Here is a 25785-nt window from a genome sequence, read left to right on the forward strand (position 1 = left end):
AGATGCATTCCATTGACTTCTCTGTAATAATTGGCTACCTTAAAGCTCGGACTTGAATCCTATTGTGCACATTTGGGGCACTTAGAAGAAGTGACACACCAGAGACCGTGTCGGATTGCGGGCAGTAGCAGCTGATGCGTGGCAAGCAATACCACGCTCTGGGTGAGTTGATGTTTCATTGTACGGCAGTCGTTATCAATATCATAGTCGGCCTAACTGATTACAAGACAATTAGTAGATATTTATAATTCAGTGATTGTTTGCAATGTTTTACTCGGAAACTTTTATTGGGTTGCTGATGGATAGCGTGGATGTCGGAATGAAATGAAATAAAGAGATTCGGGTTTATTTCATTTCATGTTGAGTAGGATGGCAGGTATTTCTTCCAGACGATTCATGATTTAGCAATTATTTTTCTCAAAAAACTGGACTAAACGAGCATATCGACAGCGAATCTCGTTTTTGTTTAATTTTGTTTGGATGGCCCAAACATCTTTGATCCTTCATGAGATTGTCTGATGCCTGCTTCGCACTAGGCCCAAATAACCCCTTCAGACCCAGTACTTAGAAACGGGGGGGGGGGTTGTTTCTTTCTCGCTGTAGATATTATTTTTTGACCGCAGGGATTTCAGCCCTGACTTCAATGATAAAAAAAACTCATAATCCTTGAAGTCGGGGTTGAACCAACACCACCTATAGAACAAGGCTTCCGCACGAAGCTTGTGACGTCAATGAAGAAGGCCATTTCTCGTATTGCCATTGGATATACTGCAAAAAAAAGGTATAGATATCGCATGCGTTAGCCTGCTATATCCAGTGGTAATAAGTGAAATGGCCTTCTTCAGTGACGTCATGAGCTTCGTGCGGAGGCCTTATTCTATAGGTGGTGTTGGTTGAACTCGCTGAGGATGAAAATAATATCTACAGCGGGAAAAAGCAACCCCTCCCCCTTCACCCCACGTTTGTGTGTGCAAGGTTTGAAAGGACTAAGTCATACTCGGCTCCCACTTCGTAGGTATTTGAAGGTTAAGTAACCATCGAACACAGGGCCGCAACTGGCGGGGAGCAAGCGGGTCTCGTGCCCCGGGCGCTGGACCAGAGGTCGCGCAAATTTTATTCTCATACCTCTCCCTCAACATTACAAGGGGGCGCCAAAATGCGCACTTGCCCCGGGTGACCAAACATCTAGTTGCAGCTCTGATCAAACAGATCTTCTGCAGTTGTCAAGCGTCTTGCAGCACTTCAGCGTCAGTGTAAGAGATGCTATTTGCATCAACAGCCGATTATCTCTTGTACACCGCGTTACGGAAACTTGAAACGCTTACCAAACCCACTTTCTCAGCAAGATAATGATAGGACATGTACAGCTTTCGTCAGCCTAAATGCCATACAAGGTATTCAGAAGCTCTGTGCTCAGGGTATTCAAGTGTTTTTTTGGTCAGCAAGATCCCACGATCTATGTAGCCAGTCAAATATCTGTGGGACACAATTCATCTGAAGTTAGATTGTGTCTGATATTTTCACGGGTGGTACGCGAAATGAAGATGAATTATGAATTTATCAGTAATTATCAACACCACATGGTCAACGATACTCCAAATCATTATTTAGACGCTGATTGAATCGACGTTCCGTTGGGTTTACTGATATACAGGGTGATTATAATTAAACTTCCGTACTCTGTTTTTCTCAAAAACTGCTTATCTGAATGCAGCCAAATTTTTAGGATATCTTAATGAGACCATGGGAGAAAGATTTATAAACTAAAAAAAAAGTTCAATTTTCGACCACCATTTGAAAAATTGGCGCCTTTCTATTGCATTTTACATTTTCCCATGGTTTATATAGCCTATATACCAAGTTTCAATGGAATGAGTCTACCAAAATGGGCGCTACATCGGTATATTGATACTACTCGGACCTATGTAGCGCCCGTTCTGCAGGACGTATTCCACTGAAACTTGGTATATACGCTATATCATGGTTTCCCAACCTTTTTTGCCTCATCTCGCCCCTTCTTCAGAAATTTTTTTCTCCCATCGCCCCCCAACGCAATCTAACCCATAGGATCCTATGTTATACCCGTAGCTTCTACCGCCCTCCTGGATAATTCCATCGCCCCCCCCCCAGGAGGCGTTAACGCCCACGTTGGGAATCACTACGCTATGTGGTCCATGGAAAATGTAAAATTCAATAAAAAATTTCTGCTTTTTCACATGTGTGGTGGTCGAAAATTTTTTTTTAATTTCATAAATCTCTCTCCCATGGTCTCATTAAGATATCCTAAATTTGGCTGTATTCGGATGAGCAGTTTTTGAGAACTACTCAGAGTACGCGGGAACTTTAATTATAATCCCCCGTATATATATGTATCCCCCCAAAAAAAGAGAAGCTCAAATTCTTCTTGTTCAATTATGAAAATTCAAGGGCATTCAAACGAAATCAGTTATAACAATTCACAATCTAAAACTTGTTGATCCGTCTGAGTTTTGACGGGAAGATGTAATAGGAAATATATATTGAAAACGAAACTATTTATGGTAATAAATAACAATCATCCGTTCTGATTGATGTAACTAAAAATTTGTTTCCTTTTTCTAATGTTGGCTCACGAAAGTGAAAGTCGTCATCATCGGAGTTCTTAGAACGAGCAAAACAAAAAGGAAGTCTTTGATCATGTGTTTATTCCTGAAAATTTTGTTATGCATCAAATAACGACTTTGTTTGGAATAAAAAGACAAATAATATAATAATGAAAATTAAACATAAATGAAAAATATAAACACCGATAAACAAACGACTATTTCAAAAATAAACCGGTTTCCGTTGAAACGTGCGTACGCATTGGGTCCTTGACTCGACCGACGATTCCTCGACTTGGAATTCTTCATCCATATATAAAACGCTGAAACTTCGTTTCTCTTTTATTTTCAGTCAGAGGCTTCCAACGTCTCCAATAACTTGTGGTGAGTTATCTCTTTCTGTATTCAGATTTATAAAGAAAATAACTCTTCTCATTGTTTTCGATATATTTTTATTGAATACATATTACCAACCTGACAATATACCGTTGTAAAGAATTCTCTTTAATATTTTACTTTATCTTTTTAAATATAATAGAATTTTATCAGGGAAATATTCATCTATTTCGGGATAAAAATAGATGAGTTAAGAACGATTAGAAATTTTTATTTTCGTACTTCATTTTTTTGGGGTAAATCGTTACATACAATATTTCTGTATGTAACGATCTCATGATCCGTATAAATGACGTTCATCAATTAATTTCAAAATTGCGAAGTCATCCTGTGCACAACGTTTTCGTTTTACTTTTATATTTTGCCCATGTGCCTGGATTACTTTGCGTTGTCCATATTTTGTTCATCACCTTTCGGACCCTATAGAAGCTAATTTATTTTTGCCAGGAAAAATATGATTAAAAACCACTCATAAGATCAACTTAATATTGAACTGAATATCAATTAAATATATTTATTTTAATTATTGCAGTTTTTTCTTCCGTACAATTATGATTAAATAGAAATAAATAATGCATAACGTATAACTTCATGTCTCATATCATATTTTAAAAAAAAGATGTTTTCTGCAAATATTTATGCGGGCCGGATAACATTCTCGACTGTGCATCTATGGTTTACACATGAAGATTCTAACGTATTCTTGCTTCTTTTTTTTATACGTCCCTCGAATAATAATTCCTTCAATATTTCAAGGTACTATTGTACATATCACACATTTCCTTATAAAACAAATTATTTGCCAAATTTTCCAATTGTTATCTGTTTGAATTGAATTAATCGATATCTTTAAGAGCTACCCGGGGTCGTCTTAAGAGCATCATGGGCCCCCGGGCCAAGTGATTTTTCTGAGGCCCTACCTGGAAAATTCTCAAAAAACTCAACTGCTTCTCATTTTTCTGAGGCCCCACTTCTCTTGAGCCTCCCCCCGGGTTGTGTCTGGATGGGCCCCATGCGTTAAGACGGCACTGAAGCTCCATCAAAGTTTAGTAATGAATAATCAACAGTGTACTAGTTGTCTCGTCGGCTTTATTTTAATCCAACCCGGTAAATTTCTAGTACCGTAAACTGGGGTAACTTTAGGACAAGCATTATTTTCATATTTGAAATTATGTGGCCGGGGCTGTTTTCGTACTATCGTCATGTTCTTGATCTACTAATCGTTCACAACAATTAGTCAATTAGTATAATACGCGTTGAGGTGCTTAAATATATCCTGAGTGATGCTTCCGATTGTTGGTGTCTTGTTTCTTCTATTTAGGGATTATCATAACTTCGTGAAAACTCTTAAAACTTTGATTAGTCAAAATCGTACGTCAAGTACACAAAAGTTGGTAATTATTGAATTTATAATTTCATGATTATTAATTTGCTGTTTGAATTGTTTCTGTATGTTAATTAGGCATTTTTTACATGATAAAATGTAAACATTACATTTGACGGGGTAACATTAGGACATAGCTCTCAAAATTTTGGTAATTTTAGAACGATTTATTTTCGTGTGTTTTTTTTTTTCAATTGTTGTGACCTTCTTTCGTTTGTTCTGCCCTTTGAATTCGAAGTTAATTGTATGCAGATGGCAGGAAAATATTGGAAGTGAGCGAACGAAGAGGAAAAACTTTGGTACCCTGTTACGGATTTGATAAAAGAAATTCCTGTACCCAAAAATATTAAAGGCGATTTATTTCTAGTCGACATGAAAAGAAATAGATTTAATTTAATCTTAATTATTTAATATTTGTACAATTTTCACCTATTTTTGTGTTTCAATAAAATAAGTGAAGAATTTTCAATCTTTTACAACTTCCCATCACCTGTATTTAAAAAAAAGAGAAAAGCTTGAAACTTGACTTATTATTAATTTTTTATTCAGGTTCATTTAATTTTTTTGCTTAATTGTTGAAAACTGTACAAAAATAAAATTTCTAGTTTTAACGAACTTAAAAAGAACAGAACTTCCACCTGACAGACCAGTGGTTAGGGAGATAGCTTCTGACTGTACAGGTCTGGGTTCGAGCATGGATGTCTGCTAACACTCTAACAAATTATTTATAAAAAAAAAACTTAACTGGAAGAGAAACTTTAAAAAAAATTGCTTTTAAAAAAGGAGAGAGAGAGAGAGAGAGACAAACTAAAAAAATATATAATTTTTTCATTGTATATATATAAAACTCCTCCTGTAGAATATATTACTACATGTTATATAGTATTGCGGTAACAATCAGACAAGAGTACTAATATGGCTTTCAGAATATAAAAAAGGCTTGTCCTAAAGTTATCCAAAAGCTGAGGGTTGTAGCTATATTTTCCCCCAGAATTTATGTTGTTAACACACAGTACGGATACCATATTCACAAATGCGCAATTCTTGTCCTAAAGTTATGCCTGTTTACGGTATGGGTTAGTTTATGATTCAATTTCCATCAAGTAAATAATAAATTTCATTTAGGAAAACTTACAGTTTCCGATAGTTTGGGGAAGTACTGTGTGTAAATATTGTCTTTCTACCTGAAGGTATTTCAACGCGCGCGTCTGAGCTTTCTGTATTTTAAGTAATACGCTTTTAACGGACCTAATTTCGAAATATGGAACGTCTAATAGGCATATCTGATTGATCGATTATTTATTTTCGAAATTTATGTTGTAAAAAAATCCACAAGTGAGAAACTAACAAACATACACTTCAAGAGAGATGAAAGTAATAAAATATTTCTTTTGTAGATTTATTGACGTTGAAGCAAAATTGATAGCCGGAAATCCGATAAAATAGTATATGTTCGTTGAAATAAAGCTGTTCTTGTTTTAAACTATCATAAAGAAAGACTTAAGGAAAACTTACCTTTTTCTATCACGAATTCAACGAAGACGTTCTTAGGAATTTTTCTGGATAAATAGTGTTAGAACAAACTTCACTATACAAATAAAAATTTCTGTGAATAATTGAATTTATTTTATGAAAGTTCGACAAGCAAGGGGCCCACGAGAAGGAGGCCGACAGAGTTCTTTCTCGTGAATAGATCCTGTTTTACTTCTAATTTTTTTACACTGAAAATTTACTGAAAAGTACTGGCCCGGTAGCCCGCCAAGAATGAAGTGCCCTAACCATAGCATCATATCATTCGAAAACTATAAAGTTTCATTTTATGTATTGAGAATATATCTCATCATCATGATAGATAGAAAATAATATGACAAGATATTAGTATGACATGAATGTCGCTCTCCACTTGTTAATACAAGATATACAGAAGACTGGATGTTGTGAAGATATTTATTTTTTGAGATGTTAATTTTTTAAGGAAGGAAAAAACTCATCTCTGCCTCTACCGGGAGTCGAACCCGGGTCCCTCGATTGCCGGACGAGTGCTCTGCCGGTCAGAGCACTCGTCCGGCAATCGAGGGACCCGGGTTCGACTCCCGGTAGAGGCAGAGATGAGTTTTTTCCTTCCTTAAAAAATTAACATCTCAAAAAATAAATATCTTCACAACATCCAGTCTTCTGTATATCTTGTAAGATATTAGTAATTTTTAAAACCAATTTTTTTATTTTTCCGCTCAAGAACCGTCTCCTAACCGTGTTCATAACCGTCTCTATCCTAAAAGTTATTTACAAGATGTTGATTCATAAATACATATTTTAATATTATTGTTTGAATTACAAAGAAATGAATTCAAGTATATTAACTTTAAAAAAAAATCTAAAATATATTTTTTTAAATTTCATTGGATGAATTATTGACTTTATTTTAGTATTGAGGTAATTAACCTAATTTTTTTCAATACACGCGTTATCTTTGGCGAATTCAAATTAAAGAGCAAAAATCACATAATTCCAACAGAACAGTTTATAGAATAAAATGAGACGAACAGAATTGTATCGAATCACAAACTTATATAAGGTGTATGGGTGCAGTAACATTTTATGAATTACACCAGTTTCGATTCAAGGGCTGTTTAAGTATATCGGTTAAGGAAAATAAAATATTTTGATATTGATACGTCAATGATAAATAGATAACGAATCTCTTGCGGTTTTTATTTTATGTACATTATACCCACAGCGTACGAACTTTTCATTTCTATCGAGGAAAAAGGTGAAAAGACACTTGATAACCTACTTTGTTTCGATTTCATAGTTCGTTGGAGCACTCGGTCAGCTTATCTACTATTTCTGCTGAATCGGATGTTTCGTAACAGAATTCGGATATTACGGTCATAGCGAATGAAATAAATCACTTACGAAAGTCGACTTGAAGCTTACAATTATACGCCTAATTTTACAAATCGGTATTAACGGAGACAAAATCAAACAGTTCCCACGAGTTTTATACTGACAACTAAAAAACTATGAAAATGAATTTTTTTTTTTTTTAAAATTCCAAAAATACCTTAAAAACGTATTTGCTGTTACTTGCAGTACTTGAAAGCTGTTGTCACTCGATTATTAAAATCAATAATACTTCACATATTTAAAAAAAATGATTTGAGACTCTTTATAGCCACAGATTTTTTTTATATAGTTAATATTTTATAAACGCATTTAATCCTTTCTTTTACCATTAATTAGTACTTAATTTTAAGAGAAAAAGATTTTTTGAATGAAATTTAAATGTTATAAAATTTGTTTCGTTTGGTTATTAATTTGGTTATAGAAAAATTAATTTGAATAACTGTGTTATTAAACAAAAATTTTCTGCAATACTGAAATGAAATAAATCTCTATATCTTATTCTTACAATTCATAACTTGAGTTTCGTAAGTAAAATGGATCTTTATACGGTGCTGTCCAATAGCTTCATCAGTATTTTACCCTTGAGCGCTCAAGCACCTGAAGTGTAAAAGTACAATCCAGCCGGAAAAAAAGAAAATATCTTGCACCATTCTTATTTCACGATTCTAGTTGACACAGAAATTTCTCACGTATGGGTCACGTGCCCTAAAAATCGCTATACTGCAAACCTGAAATTTCATATGGAAACAACCTTCAAGTATATAATAAGTCGATTCTGAAAATAATTGCAGAACACTTGTTGTAAATCGTGATGACGAAATCCATGATAGTGCAGCGTCTGCGATTCAACCAAAATTTCGTTTTTATGGATTTCTGAATTTTGTTCGGCCTTGGTATCATCGGTAAGACCTTGGACAAAACGACTTAGTAAAAAAAATGAGAAAAAAACGGTCCAATTTTTCCCATTTACTGAAAATTCGTGTTATTTCAGGAACTAATTGATGAGGTAAAATCATTTTAGATGAAACTACATAACTGTAATTTCCTGTGTATAATCAACGATTATTATGTTAAAAAAATATCTAAAGGTAGTTAATAAGATAAATTATAAAGTAATTATTAAGGTATTATGGGTTCTTACTGTTAAACATGAAGGTAAAAATGGAGATGTTTCTCTTCTGAAAATGCCGGTCCTTCTTTATCTACTGAAAAAACACTGGGGACAGGTTTCGTTACAAAAATTCACTTCATAACCACATGTCATCTTTTACGACGTGACACATGGCGCTATTACCGATATTCCAACACGACAATGACCGTAAAATATAGCTCAAAAGGTCTTAGGCATTACTTGAACCGCAACAGAATGAAAGTTTTATGGGTGATAAAGTCAGAGCTCTGACTTGAATACCATCAGGTATTTATGGATTGAGTTTGATAGAGACAAGTCAGAGCCAGAAACTATGTAAATTCGATGATTTTCAATTGTGTGAAAAAAGAATGGAAAAAAATGCCCACTGAGACCATGGGACAAACTCATCGAGTCCATACCAAAACATGGCAAGTAATTTTACAATCTAAACGGCTTCCAATAAAGTGTTGACTTACTCTGATTTTATCTGATGCTCAATATAAGATTTTATTTATTATTTTGTAGGCTTTTTTTTTTTTTTGCTTTCTTGTTTGTTTGCGTCAAAAGACTTTTGAATCAACAAAAACGTAAATTAATTTTTTTCTGAATTTAAAAGTTCAGATACGAAATTTTTTGTTCAAAATAGTTTATAATGAGACTCAGTGTTTGTGTTTCATAGGATAGATTTCATTAAAAAATTCAAATGCAAATTTTGTAGACACATTTATGGTTGTCAAAAGACTTTGACGCTACTGAAGATGATAAATGTAACATTACTAAAAGTTCGCATATGCGAACTTTGGTAATTATACGCCGCTATGGATTATAGGACGACATTTTCCTTCTAAGTAGCGAAATTTGCATGTGCGCGTTCATATATCACCACGCGGATTATACTCAGGAAATAACTATACCTATTTAAGTACTATAGGTATTTGATACCAGCTTTATAATGAATCCTTCAATGTTCTAGCACGTATCACGAATAAAAATCAAATAATGAAATGATATCAGTAGCGTGATGAACGAGCATAAAAATTACTATCATTGTTAATGGGATGTCAGTGTCAATAATGATAATTAATTTAAAGAGTTATAACTATGCCATAGGCCATCTCTACGATGAAAAATCACAATATTTTATCAATTCATCTCTCCCGATACAATTTGTGAAAACTCTGTAGTCACATAAATTCCTGCGTTTTCTTTTCAAAAGACAAGGTGAAATGATTGAGTTGTAGAATTTCAAGAGCATCAATGTATGCAAATCCAAAATTTTTAATTTCTTAAAATTTAAGTAAAAAATCTCATATCGAATCGTCAATGATACACCCACAACTGCCTTGTTTTCATACTTAATAAAATCTAAAATGGTTGCGAACCTTAACAAAATATACATTAAATAGCAAGAACATTTAATTAATCTCAAAAAGCTTTGAATTAGCTTTTAAAAAATAAGGCTAAACTAGTCAATCTGCATTTTCTAATAGAAGTTAAGAAGGACATCATACACATAAAACTGGTTTCTTTTTTTAGATCTAGAAGATATTAATTTTTTTTATACGTATCATCATTAGCATTCATATTCCTTTCTTGTGAGTTTTTCGTTAATCTTTCCATTTCCTGTAACGTTTGCCCCTCGAGAACAACTCGTACGACAAGTAACCTTCGAGTACCAGGAATATGACTTTGAAAAGTCTGATAGCATGTAAGCAGACAGCCTCAAACGCTTGATTCACTTATAATTCTGATCGTTAACTGGTGATTTGTATGAAATTTCGATATAATTAAACGTCCAGAGTTCGATCTTGAACAGTCTGCGGTCGGGGTTGGCCTTGAAAAATGACCATTTTACTAATAGTTGATTTTTACTTTTGAAGGCTAGTTCTTTTCTTTTTCATGACCAAACATATCCGGCCATAACTACATTGATCACAACCTTGCAAGTACATAACCGGTTTGAATTCGTTTATAAACAACACAGCCTCAATCGGATTACAACGGGTTTTAGGAAGAAGCGAAACCACTTTTAAGACATCTACCGTCCTAAGATGCAAATTGAGATGCATTGGTGCAACAAATAGGATATACTAAGGACATAAATGACGTATAAAGACAATGTATTACCCAAAAAAAATTAATCCAACAATAAACCTTGACGTAAATCGAATGCTTCAATCGTCTATGAAGTTCTTAAGGGTCACCGCATAATTCTAAAATTTCAATTATAGTATATTTTAATAACAACCAATTTCCTGCCTTGTTATTCGACGTTATTGATAATATAAAACAATCATCGTTTCTTTTAATTATCTGTTAATCTTCTTATTTATCAGCTATATCGATGTAAGAAGTTACATTTCGTGAAATTACGCATAGAACAGCACATGCATTTGATGGATTTGGTGCAGAAAATAGTGTTGTTCTCAAAAAGTTCGGGCGGAAATGAGTGTTACCCTATAATTATTTATTTATTCTATTACTTTATCACGGGGTTGTTCCATTTAAGGAAAAACCTCGTTATCCTCTATCAAATGCATCTAATATAACGCACTTCTAAGCTTTCATGCACCCAAGCGATCGGTAGAAAATCGTGCACCACACGGCCGTAATGAGTTCGAGGGTCCGGGGCCAAACCTTTTACATAGAATCTTTTCAGCTTCTATAAAAATGTCTTTCAGGCATCAAATACTGAACCGGATAGCCAATAACAAAATGAAATGAATTATTAAAGAATTTGAAAAAATAATAATGAAACATTTAGAATGGATGAAAATATTACATGATTTTTGGGGAGGTGGGGGACTGTGTTTGACACAAGGGCCCAGGTGACATTGACCCACCAGTTTGCATCCCAGACAGAATTCTTGACCCATCGTCATCATTTTCCAAACGTATGTATCATTTCTTAATTCACTAGACTTTTACTGAACTAGTTGGTATACGAAACAAGTTCTTTCTGTTATCATCTACGTTAAAATCCTCAAATTCAAATGACATGACAGACTTTGAACTAAGAGACCATGACTTTTAAGGAACGGTCATGACCTCACCGCTCATGCAAATAGTGCCAGTAGGTCTTTACAATTAATCAATATAACAAACTATGAGTAGCACATTCCTCAGATCCTTCGTCTGGAATATAACAGACATTTACCCCAGGGATAATAATCTCTTTTTCCTTTCTGTTTTTAGATATCATATATCGTTTCTATTTCTTCATCGTAAAAGATACCAAACGTATTTGGGTTGCGTCTGTCAAACCTCGTACAGGCGTTCTAAGTTGCACCATGAAATAGAAGTGAAACCGGTGGAAAAAAACTGTTGAATTTATTTATTATTTTTTTATCATGAAGAAATTTCAGATGGGGGGGGGGGAAGAAACTTCATGAATTTATCGTACTTTGCTTGCCCTATCACGTTTTCTTTTGCAATTTTTGATATCAAAACATAGGCGATGTCTCTGAGTGTGCGCAACTAAAAATATGCATTTCTTCGAACCAAAACTGATCAATATCGTGATTTTTCTTATTTCTACAATTCTTTATCACTGAATTAATCATACTCCGTGCTTTAGTGTACTGAACTGTGTACCGTTGTGGTAGTCGAGCGAGCATAGTGACGGACTCGCATCACGATCCGGGATCGAACTCCAAAAGCGCCACGGTGGTGGTCAGCTGAAGTTAGTTTTCTGTGGTTGTAACTTCGTGTGAATGCGAGCCGATTTTCCTGTTAAAAAGTCTCGAAACAGAGAGCAACAGGCGATTGACGGTTACATATATTTAGTCATTACACTTCATTCATAATTTGAATGAAGCAGCACTGAAAACCACACACAACACTAGATACACATTCAGACTGTTAGGTCAGCACACACACTTTGTTCAAAAATCTGCCTCGAAGCTGGGCTGGAAGAGATCTCCGCAACAGGATAAGTCCAATGGCAAGGTCCTTGCGTTCAATTCATTCATATACTAATCTGTGTGACAACCCATCTCGTTTTGAACGGGACTGTCCAGTTTTTTTACATTTTTGGCCGCCCCGTCATTCTGATAAAAATGCTAATTTTCATGGCAAGCGGTGGTCAAGACATGGCAAGCCATTGGCCCGAGGATCATCTTTATATTTTTTTCAATTTTTCACACTATAAATGTAGAAGAAAATCAACTTAAAGAGCGCGGAAATAGTTCTGGAATGAGGATTCACCAAAAATAAAGGCTTAGAGGCCCCTCTTTTTGAATAAGAGGAACATGAAGCTATGGGTCAGAGGTAAAATCAAAGTTTTTTTTAATGAAAAATTTAATCCTTTACATAGATTCCAATATAATAGCAAATGAAAAATAATTCTTTCTCCAAAATTTTGGGTCAGTACGTTTTACTTAAAACGGAGATCAACCATCAGTTTGGCACTAATTGTCTTCGTTTCGCGATAATTTTCAATAGTAATCTGGATATTAAATTTTTTTGTCTCAAAAAAGATTAACCTTAAGATTTACCTTGGTTAACCTTGATGGTAATGCATATGGAATGTTTATTTTTGGAAAAACATTCGAACTCAAAGTATATAGAATATTTTTCAATTTCACAAGGATTATACCAAGTATAAGGTCAAAGAACTAGGTTTCAATAGCATTTTCGACTTAAATTCGAAACAGCGTTTATCAAAAATTTATTCCTTTCGATTTATGAAAGCCGAATTCACACAATAACTCTTAATTCTTAGCCAGGGCAAACATGTTTTACTGTCTTCGTTCTTACAGAATCATTCATTGGAAAGAATTATTTGATTGATACATTACATACATTAGAGGAAGTGTCTCCTGATATTTCTACTGTGTCTTCTGACCTGACCTAAAAATACCCAGCAGCTGCTGTTGTATTTTTGAAGCTTTGTCGAACAAATACTAGACCTTAATCAGTCATGAGCAAGAGAAAAAACATACGTACTTGAATCAGACGACTTTTGAAGACGTTGTAGGTCGATTCAAGGCCTAATGCATTTGATCTTTGTTCCGAGGTAAAAATGAGGGGAAAAAATAAATAAACAAAGGAATGTTTGGAAAGAAGTTGAGATATTTATTTTTATATGTATGTATGTATGTATATGTATATATATATATATATATATATGAATTTACCTGAAAAATTTTTCTTCCCGTCTTCGACTTCTTCCCATTCTCTTTCTCTCTCGGTACGAGTTCTATTTATTATTTTTGTAAAATTAAATTACGCCCATGATTCTATAGATTTTATACACCATTTCGTGAGTAAAAAGCCCAAAGGGTATTTTTCATTCAAAATGATGAAAACATGCATCTTTGTGCCAATGTGAGCTGCTAAGTAGAAAGAACACTTGGAAAGAAATAAAAATAGTCGATTGATACAGTAATATACCATCGAGGAGAATTCTTAATGCTTTCGATAACGTAGCTGTACGCAATATGCCTGTCAACGTAACGACACAATCTATAAAGATATTGAAACTCGAATAATTTATTAAACTGAGCCTAAATATTTGTGATTAGATTAGACTGACCCTGAAAACAGATAATTTTTTTCTCGAAATTCCGATTTTTATGTTGTTAACTAATAAGATTTATGAAATCATGTTAATATTTGTCGCTATTTTGATTAAATTTCCTTATTGTACAATTATCGAATATTTATTTCTTGTTTTTTAACATCTTGGATTTTCTGTAAAATGTTTTTGTCTCGTTTGTTCCTGCTGCAGTTACATGGATGATCTCATTATAGCACTTGAGTTATATGTTTTTTATTTATTTATTTGTCACAGGTTCTGATGGATAAAATTTTATTCGCCGTTTTGATCGTTGCGTTGGGATATGCCACTGGATATCCAACAGGTGCTCCAATAGACGCTTGCGCATCATTCACAGCTCATCATGGTGATCACACTGCTTCCAATTCTGAACCTCCATATGAAATTATAGTCAGTGCATCAAGTGTTTCTGCTGGAGGAAAAGTTTCAGGTAGTTTTTGGTTTGTTTTTCTTTTGTTATCCGAAACTATTTTCTCTATCAACGTCAAGTAAAAACTTCTCTGTTATCTCAGCGTTCATTTAATTAGCCATCTCCCTCTCAAAAACAAACAAACAAAAAAAACATTTACTTTTCTTTTCCGCGACGTGAACAATTTTAGTTCATACATTTCGGAATATTGCGTTTATTTTCGTATCAAAATGGTAAAATCACATTTATTTTTGCAAGAAAACTTCTAACTTATATAACTGCTTGAAACACTTTTTTCGACAATATTGACTTGATCCGCCTTAGCTATAAACGGTTCCACTATTGTAAGTTGGTAAAATAGTAAAATCCTTAATTCTACACCCTTAAATTAAAGACAAACTGCATTAAAAGTAAATATGTTACTCACAAATTTTTATTCTGTTATCTCTTATTCTAATTTTAGTGACTCTGAAGGGAAAGAGAGGAGAGTCAATGAAAGGCTTCCTTTTACAAGGTATAGATAGTAATTCAACTCCTGTAGGCCATTTCCAAGCTCAACCTGGATTAGCTCAGACACTCGATTGTACGCCATCTTCTGTAAGTATTAATTATCTAAGTAATACATTTATTATTGTTTTTGATGAGGGTCTAAAATTTCCAGTTATCCATTCAAGTAATTATCAGAAAAATTTAGATAAGTTCATTTTCAAAAATTTAGTAATTTCATAATTCAAAAATTTAGTAATTTCATAATTCAAAAATTTAGTAATTTCATAATTCAAAAATTTAGTAATTTCATAATTCAAAAATTTAGTAATTTCATAATTCAAAACTTTAGTAATTTCATAATTCAAAAATTTAGGTTCATTCATTGATTGGCACTTATATTTTTCAGAATGCTGCCACTCATGTGAGTAGCGAAAACAAACAAACAGTAACTTTGGAATGGCAAGCACCAGCGTCATACTCAGGACAAGTGTTTTTCAGGTACTTCCTTCTGTCACTCTTATTTTTTATTTATTTCTGGGATTTTAAATTAAAATTATTATTATAAAACACTATTAAACATATTCACCCTACTGACAATAGGGTGGATCGTTTTTAATGAAACAAAATTTTATCGAATAGCACGTACATACTAATAATTAGAGCTTCACAAAAGCTTTTATACAAATACAAATACAAATACAACGCCACAACAGGCAAATTGCCCAACGAGGTGGCTGACTTAACATCATGGATCCCCGAGCCATTTTTGGAGGCCCCTACCTACTACTGCTACACCACACATGCACCCCCCCCCCCGCGGAACCCCCCAACGAACCCCAACGAATCGGTACCTGCGGGAATGTGCGTGTACGTGTAGTGCAACCTGACGTAAACTTTGTTTCTGTGTAATGCTTGCTATGTGTAGTGCTATCATCTGCCCCCAGTTTTTCTAACTATGAGTGAAGTGTTATGGTTGAATGATTTACCGTTGTAGGACTGTTGCTCTCTGTGGCGAGACTTTTTAACGGGGAGATCGGCTCGCATTTGCGCATTGAAGTTGGGAACCACAGAAAACCAACTTCAGCCGACCAATAGCTACCTATGTCTCCTCAAAAATTATACGACCAATTTCCATTATTTAAAGTCTTGGTATAATGATAAACGCTTTTCAGGTAACTAGAGAGGCTACTAATCAATTATTCTATAATACTGCTACTGCTACTAATAATTACTTTTAATTCTCATTTTTGCAGCAAACCGGAAAAAATACAGGGAAAACTGAAGCCCGTTACAGCTCAAATAACTCGTGTACCGTTAGTTATGAAAACATACTTTTGATTGGAAAAAGTATTCAAATAACGTGCCCATTTTAAATATATATATATATATATGTCATTTATTTTATTAGGAGACGCATACGTACCAAGATACAAAATTTTAATTTTTTTTTTACGGTTCACCTCCGTACTCCAATTATAAAGTTGATGTCTTGTTTTTTCTGAGCCAAACAAAAAAATTGCATGTTCTTGAGTGCAGTATTAGCCGAGATATTTGAGTTCAAATCACTGAAAATGAGAGAAAGAACAGCATAGAACAAGCTTGTTTCTTAACCTCTTAAGCGTCATTGACGAGATATCTCGCTTTTTTAAAAGCCTCTTATTTTAGCATTGACAAGCTCAGATATTTTATAAAGTTGTTTTCTGAATGAAATACTTTCCTCTATACCCCTTAGTTTGCACCTGCTGAAAATCGGAAGAAAACCTACTTCATTTAAAAACAATCTAAAGGAGGTTTACTGATTTCGGCTGTGCCGCTCTTAAAGAGTTAATATATGCTTTTCTTTCCTTCATTTTCAGCAATTTTTGAACTCAAATACTATACCTCGACTAAAATTGCACTCAAAAACATGTTGTCTTTTTTTAGTAAGCCCAGGGGAGACAGGGTAACAACTTTTTAATTAGAAATTAGAGGACAAGGGGACCGTAGAATTTTTGTTTTCTTTCTCGGTACATGTACGGCCCTTCGTAAAATAATGATGACATATCTAAAATGATATGATAGTTCTATAATAAAATAGTACGTTATTTAGATACTTTTCTTAATGAAAGGTATGTTTTTATAGCCAACGAGTTATTTGAGGCGAAACGGACTTGAATTTCTCTCGTTTATTTAAATGGGTAACGGTTGGTAAGATGGGATTTCATGTGCTGCGCTTAAAAAGGATTTTCTTTATTCAAAACAACGCAACTGATCTCTGTGATTTTTGTAGTCAATTTCCTCAAATAACTTTGTGTTGTTTTTTTTAATCAGAGCTGTGGTGGTGAAGACATTTGAAGAATTCTGGAACACCGTCAGAAGCAAGACTCCTCTTACCGTGTCGTAAAGTTCGGCAAGGTGCTTGCATGTCATGCAAGCGGTCATGTGGCATATTAAAAAAACTTTCTGAAAAAATTGTTCCTGTATTGCTTCGATTTTTTGTTGTTTTAAGCACTCCATGATATTTCTGCATTTGTACATTGCCACAAATCTTTGATATCATTTTTTAAAAAATTGTGCAATTAAACATTACAAAAAAAAAACTTGTGTTGATGTTTATTCATATTAAACATGGTAACGTTATTTCTGTTCTTTTATATTGATTTTTTTTATCTGGTTATTATAAACAATGGCATTTCCCTAAAATTTTTAGACCAGGCATCTTCAACCCGTTGCTCGCGAGCACCACGGTGCTCCCTGAAGTAACCAGAGTGCTCGATGCTCATACCCGATTTCATGCTCGCAAGCACTTGGTCAACGTTCCAATTAAACACCTTGGAGGAATTGCATTCAAGGATTGAAATCATTGTCATTTCATGCATTCGTATGTTAAACTTGCCGTAAAGGTGCTCTTCTTTTGATGATGGGTATAGACAGTGCTCGCGACTGGAAAAAGGTTGACGACCTCTGTTTTAGACCATTATTTTGATTCATAAAGCGAAATTGATAGTAATTAAATGTCATTTAACTGAGGAAATTTTTTTTTTTAAATCTCAACAGCGGTAATTTGAAAAGAAAGGTAATTCTGTCCCGTAAAATGTGGGCCATATAATCACCTCGCGTATATCACATCGCGTTATTTATTAGAGAGGGGCTGTGTGACAGAGCTCTATTCCGAGCCTGCAGTATGGGGACCTGATATGGGGGCGATGATGTGATCTAATCTTTTATTTGAACCTTCGTGAATTATGTATTACAAATACATGCATATAGAATGGTATAAAATTAATTTACTTTCATTCATAATTAAAATAAAATTTTCAAGACTGCCTGAGGGCAAACGTTTACCATTTTCGTGGACCAAAGGTGATCTGCAGAGCATAGGTTGAGGAACGCTGCTTTAGATCATAGTTTCCCAAACTATATGTTCCATCACCCCCCCCCCCCTCCAACTCAAGTCAATCCATAGGATTGTATAATAAACCCTTAGCTTCTACATGCCCCCTGGATCATTACATCGCCCCAGGAAGAGATATTTCCCACTTTGGGAAACACTGCTTTAGACGACCATCAAGGCCTCAATCAGATATATTTTGTCAGCCGGGGCAAGAACGCATTTTGGCACTCCCGTGTAAATGTAGCAGGAGCAGTTAAAGGGGGGATTTGGCGCTTCAAAAGCGGAAAGTATGGTCAAATGCCTTTCCATGGGTAAACAATGGTGTGTGTCTATGGATGAATAAAAAATCAGGTTTGTCCCAGAGTCCCTTATTCAGCCTCTCGTCAACGTCGTCTTTAGAAGTAGCAAATGAGGCTTTGCACCCAGGCGGCAAGCGAGCTTGAGCGCCCTGCGTGTAGGAAAAACATAAAAACACACATGTATGTGTGTGTGTGTGAAGAGACATTTGTTTCGCAGTTCAAGTTTTTTCGAAGGCAGAAAAAAATAAAATAACTTGTGTGGTGTATTGATGCTGCCATCTGAATTCAAATTAGGATGGCATGTTGAAAGGGAAGTTCAATATAATTGCTCACAATTTGTTATAAAATATTGCCTAAAAGTTGATTTTCATTTTTGAAAAAAATGTTGTTTGATGCAATGTGCTAATTACTCACGTCCATATCCTATTGGTTCAGCACCGTTTTCTGCGTATGGTACAGACGTAATGTAAAACTAATTTGACGAAAAAAAATATTCATTATTGGTACCGCTCAATTGAAATGCAAAATCATTCCCCCACCCACTAGAATTTTCGGCTAGAAACCTTACTGGTTATGAATGAATGATAAACGGTAGCGAATAGTAGCTATGCATGCTGATTCAAAACTCAACGTAAAAACTTTTAGGGGGAGGTAGAAAACATAAAAACAAAACAGTCACATAGGAATGTATGACCGGAAACTCCAACCCGGTCAGCTGGAGGATAAACGAAGATGCAGAAATGACAAGCCAATAATGGGTGGGAAAACTCTTTATTTAGCGATACTTTTAGTAATACCGTTGTGAAGCGTGCATAACTGTGGATGGTAAGAACTTTTTGAGCACTTGTTGTGAAACTTAACGTGTACACATACTGTCCTGGTGTTAAGTATCACTAAATAAAGAGTTTTTTCACCCATTATTGGCTTGTCATTTCTGCATCTTCGTTTATCCTCCAGCTGATCATGCTGGGGTTTCCGCTTTTCATTCCTATGTTTGTGTTTTTGTGTTTTCTACCTCCCCTAAAAGTTTGTACATTGAGTTTCGAATCACCCTGTATATTAACCACAATAGTAAAGATTACTGCCCATTATACGTATGTGGTAAAACAGCCGAACTCAGAACGAAATGGAAAATTCTGTCACGAAATTTGTTTTTGTAACCGAAGTGAGTTGTTACAACCGAGGTCAACACTTCAAAACCTTTTAGAAACGAATAATATGATAAGATTCAATCAAGTGCTATAGCTGTTAGTTCATTATGGATACGATGACCATATTTTAGCGAGAAAACTACGGAAATAAGGACGATAAATACAGGACATTGACAAAAATGCCACCAAATATCAACGCAATTGCCAAATATTGCTTATAAATTAGCCGTGGCAGGAAGTGCTACGACCAATCCACTGCAAATTAAAATGTAATTTATGTGAAATTTTTTTTTTGCATGACAAGTGTGTGAGATGAATATTCATAATTATAGTCATAATTTGTAATAATTTGCATAATTTGTAAATTATGCAAGTTATCTTCTTCCTCGATTTTAGTAAAAATTGCGAATCAAAGTAAGCTTCATTGGAAAGTGGGATATTTTATAGAAAAAGAAGTCGAGAAAAATTACCGGAAAATACGGCAATGTTTCATGTAAGAATTATACCTAGGGCTAGGATTTTTATGCTCTGAAAACTTCTAAAATATGATCTATAAAAAATGCATTTATGCTCTTGAAAAAAATATATTATGCCCTTTTTCCACAAGTTACCATCACCGACACCGATTCAGATGATTAATCTATTTACAGCCACACACCAGAGTCCTTGAAGGGCTAGTATTTTTATGCTCCAAAAATTCAATGTCATTGCTGATTGGTTGAAAAACCTGAATTTCAGGATTTTTCAACGACGTTTCATTTTTAGTGCATAAAAATCCTAGCCCTGAGATCTCTCGTCAGAGGCAGGAACCGCAAAAACCAGTCTGAAGCGGGATTGGAATAGCGAGGAAAAAATTTACTTTTTAAAAATCAAAAATTATGAAATATGCAAAATATGCCTTACAATTGTGAAAATATGTTCTATCACGTAAATATAACGAAATATGCAAAAAAATAAAAAAAATATGCAGACATAGAAATCCGAACCCTAGTCATACCAATAAGCGAGCCAGAGTTTTCGAACATGCAACCATTTTTCTAGAACAACAAACGAACATTCCTTCGAAGTCATGAATAAGTTTTAGGAATTTCTTGGGAAACCGCCATGGAAACAGAAGCAAAAGCTTCGAAAACTATTTTTGTATCGAGAGCCGCAATTAGATACTTTTATAGGTACATCTGGAAACCCCATCAATTGTAAAACACTCAATATTTCAAAAAAAAAAAAAATCCAAACTTCTAGAAATTTATATTTTAATACAAAAAAAAAAAGGACGATTTGAGAGATATTGATTGGCTGACCATAATTTACTGAGAAAAAAAACGGGAAATAGATATCCTAAATACAAGACATTCCCAATTTTATCCAAAAAATATTGCGAAACGTTAATACTATATCAATTATGGCAACTATTTCTAAAAATATTCTGATCGGGTCTTAAACGAAGGGCTAGTGTGAATTGCGGTTAAAAAAATGTATTTCACGAAAGAAAAAACAATGGTGAACATGACGGATTTACAGATTGAATCAAGCATGACCAGGCTCTGTCGCTTGCGCGATATAAGCTCATGCCCCGGAGGGCGTGGTCGTGCCGGAATTACTTCCGACCGGAGAACCAGCCAGAATAAAAAAAACTGTACATGTCATGGGGGAAAGGGTGAGGGGTATAAATGGGGCCCAGTGACAGGGTGAACATGACAAGTATTGCGAGATGAATACTGTATAGATATTTATTATCATGATTATCACAATATAATTTATAAGTTGTGGACATTATCTTCATTCACGAATTCAGTAAAAATTATAAATTCAAGTAAAAAGATTCAAAAAATAGACAAAGAAAAACGAGAAATTTGGATCCTAAATACGAAAATTTCAATTTATTTCTGTACATAAATATCACAGTGCATTATAAAACTTGTATGATTATTGATACAGGTGAGAACATTGAACAATATAACAAAAAGAACTGTACATGTACAGTCGAACCACGAAGAAAAGGGCATAGAAATGTCCTGACGAGCTCCGTGGTCGATAAGAAGGGTTGGCAAAAACAATCAGGAAAACAAAATGAAAAAGTCGGGAAAAAACAACATAAATCGATGCTATTATAATGAGGAAAAAGGAAGAAATATACTAAATCTCAGATGACTGTTGTGTTAAATAGATTTTTTGACGGGTCTTAAACATGCGTATGCTATTAATTTCTCTTATAGTGGCAGGTAGCATATTCCAGCATCGTGGGCCCGTAATATGGTTGAAAAGCATATTAGTGCGAGCTGCAGCGGGGTAAAGTAGAAAAAAAGAGGAAAAATCGCCATTTGTCACCAAAAATGATGTAAAAGGTAAGCAAAAAAGTTTCCAATAATTGATAAAATTTACTACGACGGGAGATCAAGTATTACAGCAAATTGCAGTAGATTTAAATAAATTGTAAGGGGAAAGATTTCTAAGTAGGGTTGAAAATTCCAAGTAGCTTTAATAAATTTTAAAGTTCACATGACAAATATTTGAGACGAACATTCATATTTATGTGCTGAAGTGACATTTTTTTTTTTCTCAGGCTTGAGCAACTCCCCGAATTGCATCTTTTATATTCACCTGTTTGATGTATTCGAGCACACTCTTACCATCACTAACGAATGTCAACATTTTGTCCAAAAAATTGCCTTTGTTGCAAAACCTCAGTAGAATGCTTATACTGTATCCATCGGTTGCAAAAAAGAAGTGCAGTTTAGGAGCAAAAATTCAAAACAAGAATGTTTTCTCTTGAACAAGGCCGGACTTGGGCAGATGCGAAGAGGTGGGTGCTGGGTGGAGGTGGAACCGGGCCGCAAAATATTAGGGGCCGTAAAACTGGATCTTATTGAATTGATTTCATATAATAATTTACGATAACTGCTTTCAAAAGCAAGAACTTGTAATTCTATTGATCTATTCATGAAGAATGCGTCTATTTATTTACAACGGTAGTGAATTCGCCATCCTTGAGTGGAGCATTGATTTTTGACAGGACCCCAAACTAAGATTTTTAGCTGGCTTCTTATACACTCATTGCCATAAAAATTTGCGCACTAAGAAATAATTGTGGGATCGAAACGAAAGTTGGCCTGAAGGTACATGTCGGGCAGATATGCAAATGATTAGAAATGCAGCGTGATTGCGCATTGCGTAATGCCACTAGAGGGCGTTGAACTTCGTTCTCCTTGGAGTATAAAACAGGTAAGCAGAGCTTGCTGGAGTGTATTTAATCGTTTGCAAAGGAAATGCTGAGGTAGACATGCCGTTACGCCGCCGTCGAAGACCATATGAGCAGTTGTCAGAGTTCGATAGGGGAAGAATCATCGGGATGATGGAAGCTGGGTGGTCAGCTCGGCGAGTAGCTCGTCAACTAGGCCGTTCTGATTTTACTGTGAGGAGGTGTTGGGACCAGTGGACAGAAGAGACGTCATTTACACGGCGACCAGGTTCAGGACGCCCTCGACAGACCAGTCGTCGAGAAGACCGTCACATCATCCGAAACGCACGCGTAGAGCCAACTGCCTCATTGGCCGCTATCCAGACACAGGCAGCAGCTTCACTACGGGCCCCTGTGTCTTCCCGAACCATCGCAAGGCGCCTGGCTGAAGGACATCTGGTATCGCGGCGCCCATTACGTGTGTTGCCAATGACACCCACCCACCAATGCCTCCGTTTGGAGTGGTGTCGAGCACGACGGGATTGGACTGCAACGCAATGGAACCAGGTCGTCTTCAGCGACGAATCGAGATTCAACTTGAGCAGTGATGACAATCGTGTTCGTGTGTGGAGGCTCCGTGGTGAACGCTTCAATCCTGCCTTCGCTTTACAGCGACACACCGCTCCCACAGCTGGTGTCATGGTATGGGGTGCCATTGCTTACGATACACGGTCACCCCTAATATTGATCCATGGCACAATGACAGCCCAGCGGTACGTTCATAACATCCTTCAGCCACATGTGTTGCCACTCATGGCAGGGCTCCCAGGAGCCATTTTTCAACAAGACAATGCTAGGCCACACACAGCAAGGATGTCACAAGACTGCCTCCGCCACATTACCACCTTTCCCTGGCCTGCTCTATCCCCAGATTTGTCACCAATCGAGCATATCTGGGATCATTTGGGACGGCAAGTTGGACACCCTACGAGGTTGGTCGAACTAGAGGCGCATTTACAGCAACTGTGGAACGAGATGTCTCAGGACATCATACGGAACTTGTATGCCTCAATGCCCGCTCGTATCGCATCGTGCATTCGCGCTAGAGGGGGTCCAACAGAGTACTAAAACTTCTGTTCATCTGTACTTTTTTCTGCAATAAATGATCCTTTTTCTTGGATTTTCTAATCACTTACTTATATCAACGTAGTACTTACATGTGTAAAATTTCGTTTCATTTTGACGACTTCTTCTGGGTGCGCAAATTTTTATGGCAATGAGTGTATATTGATTTTTCAAGAAAATTTATGTTTTTAAATATTGGAAAATATACCTAATGGCCCTCCGAGCCCTTTCAGCCTTTTCCATGAGGAGGCCATGGTCCTAACAGTGTCATACATTTCCCCCCATATGCTAGTGCCGGGCCCCCAGACCAGGACTTTTCGCGCACCCCCCCGAAGAAGAGATTATGGTGCATTTTCGTAGTAAAGAAAGACGAAGCCCCTTTCGGGAAGAAAAAATGTTAAATGCCACCCCCAATGAGAAAATTCTGCAAAATTGCGGGGTTTTTTTTCTGATACAATCAGAATGTATAAAAGATGACAACAACAGCATAAATTTGATCACACGTAATGATATAATGTTGCCTCTTGATATTAATCCGATGCTACTTGTAGTGACAAGATAAAACACAATCAAAACTTAACGATTTAATATAATATACGAAAGAAACATAACGAGAAGGAAGACACATGTGTATACAAATGTGTCAGCATGGGCAAATGAATGGAGCATGACGTTTAGCGTTGACAAGTGCATGGTCGCTCACTTTGGTTCGAATAACCCACGGTTCTCTTACGAGTTGAATGGCAGCGGCGTCGGAGCCGGGGGTGCTGTGGGTGCTCCAGCACCCACGGTAATTTGTGACATGGATCCGAGCACCCCCAGAATTGATACAGAAATTAAAAATTTCCGATATAAAACTAAAGACGAGTACCCACAGTTTCGAAATACTTCCGACGCCCCTGTTGAATGGTGTCACTATCCCGGATGCAACTATGGTGACCGATTTGGGAATTCTCATTGACGAGCGGCTTAGGTTTTCTGAACATTGTTCAGCGGTGGTCAAAAAATTGAATAGAATGCTTGGTTTGATTTCCAAAAAGGTCTCTTCGCGTTCTTCTAAAGTCATTCTTCCGCTTTTTCGAGGCTTAATTCGTCCTGGACTGGAGTATGCTGTAAGGTTTTGGAGACCATACCTACAGAGGGACATAGACTTGGTTGAAGGGGTGCAGAGAACAGCTACGCGTGTCCTTATTGGCACACGGGGATTGAGTTATGCAAACACCAAACATGGCTCCTGCTCTGTCCCTTGTGGGATATAAGCAGGCTACCTTGCGGCTGGGCCATGCTGGAAAAAGGGATTGAGTTATGAAGAGAGACTTCATTTTTTAAATATGTTTGCATTGGATGAGCGCAGGTGTCGAGGAGATATGATCGAAGTGTTCAAAATTTTCAACGGGATGGACCATGAACTTTTAGTACACCGCCAATCGACTGCTTTTACAAGGGGACACCAGTATCGATTGGTCAGGGACAATGCGAGGTTATGGTGTCGCAGGGAATTTTTCTCTAATAGGGTTGTTAATAAATGGAATAGCTTACCCCCGGAGGTAGTAAATTGTAACACAATTGACACGTTTAAAAAGAAATACGATAAACATGTTGGGGTAAATCGAGACACTCTGTCCATACTTAGAATAAGACAACCATAATATTCTTTATGGGCATTGTATCATGTGTATGTATTGTTTATAATTTTTGTGATTGTGTTTTTAATTGTGTTGCTGTATTTTTGAAATATATGACATCCATATTTTTTTTCGTTATGAGCATCTTTTTCTCAGCCACCTCGTTGGGCCTGTT

General features: G+C 35.9%; 1 protein-coding gene across 1 annotated transcript; it reads left to right on the plus strand.

Moving 5' to 3' along the window:
• The first annotated feature begins 2634 nt into the window (after positions 1 to 2634).
• On the plus strand, positions 2635 to 17478 carry LOC149085145 (putative defense protein 1). The gene is made up of 5 exons (XM_089232976.1): positions 2635 to 2966; positions 14196 to 14391; positions 14834 to 14967; positions 15266 to 15357; positions 17170 to 17478. The coding sequence occupies exons 2-5, from the start codon at positions 14202 to 14204 to the stop codon at positions 17240 to 17242; spliced, it is 489 nt and encodes a 162-aa protein (XP_089089102.1). The 5' UTR covers positions 2635 to 2966; positions 14196 to 14201; the 3' UTR covers positions 17243 to 17478.
• Positions 17479 to 25785: the final 8307 nt, after the last annotated feature.

This window comes from Pholcus phalangioides, unplaced genomic scaffold (genome assembly GCF_987345545.1).
Source record: "Pholcus phalangioides strain wild (caught in Gottingen) unplaced genomic scaffold, Ppha-v1.0 ptg000007l_1, whole genome shotgun sequence".
Lineage (NCBI taxonomy): Eukaryota > Metazoa > Arthropoda > Arachnida > Araneae > Pholcidae > Pholcus > Pholcus phalangioides.

Excerpts from the sequence above, each read along its gene's own strand:
- LOC149085145 (XM_089232976.1), top strand. The coding sequence starts at position 14,202 with ATGGATAAAATTTTATTCGCCGTTTTGATCGTTGCGTTGGGATATGCC. Across the intron at positions 14,392-14,833 it reads TGCTGGAGGAAAAGTTTCAG|TGACTCTGAAGGGAAAGAGA; the intron begins GTAGTTTTTGGT and ends TTCTAATTTTAG. Across the intron at positions 15,358-17,169 it reads TCAGGACAAGTGTTTTTCAG|AGCTGTGGTGGTGAAGACAT; the intron begins GTACTTCCTTCT and ends TTTTTTAATCAG.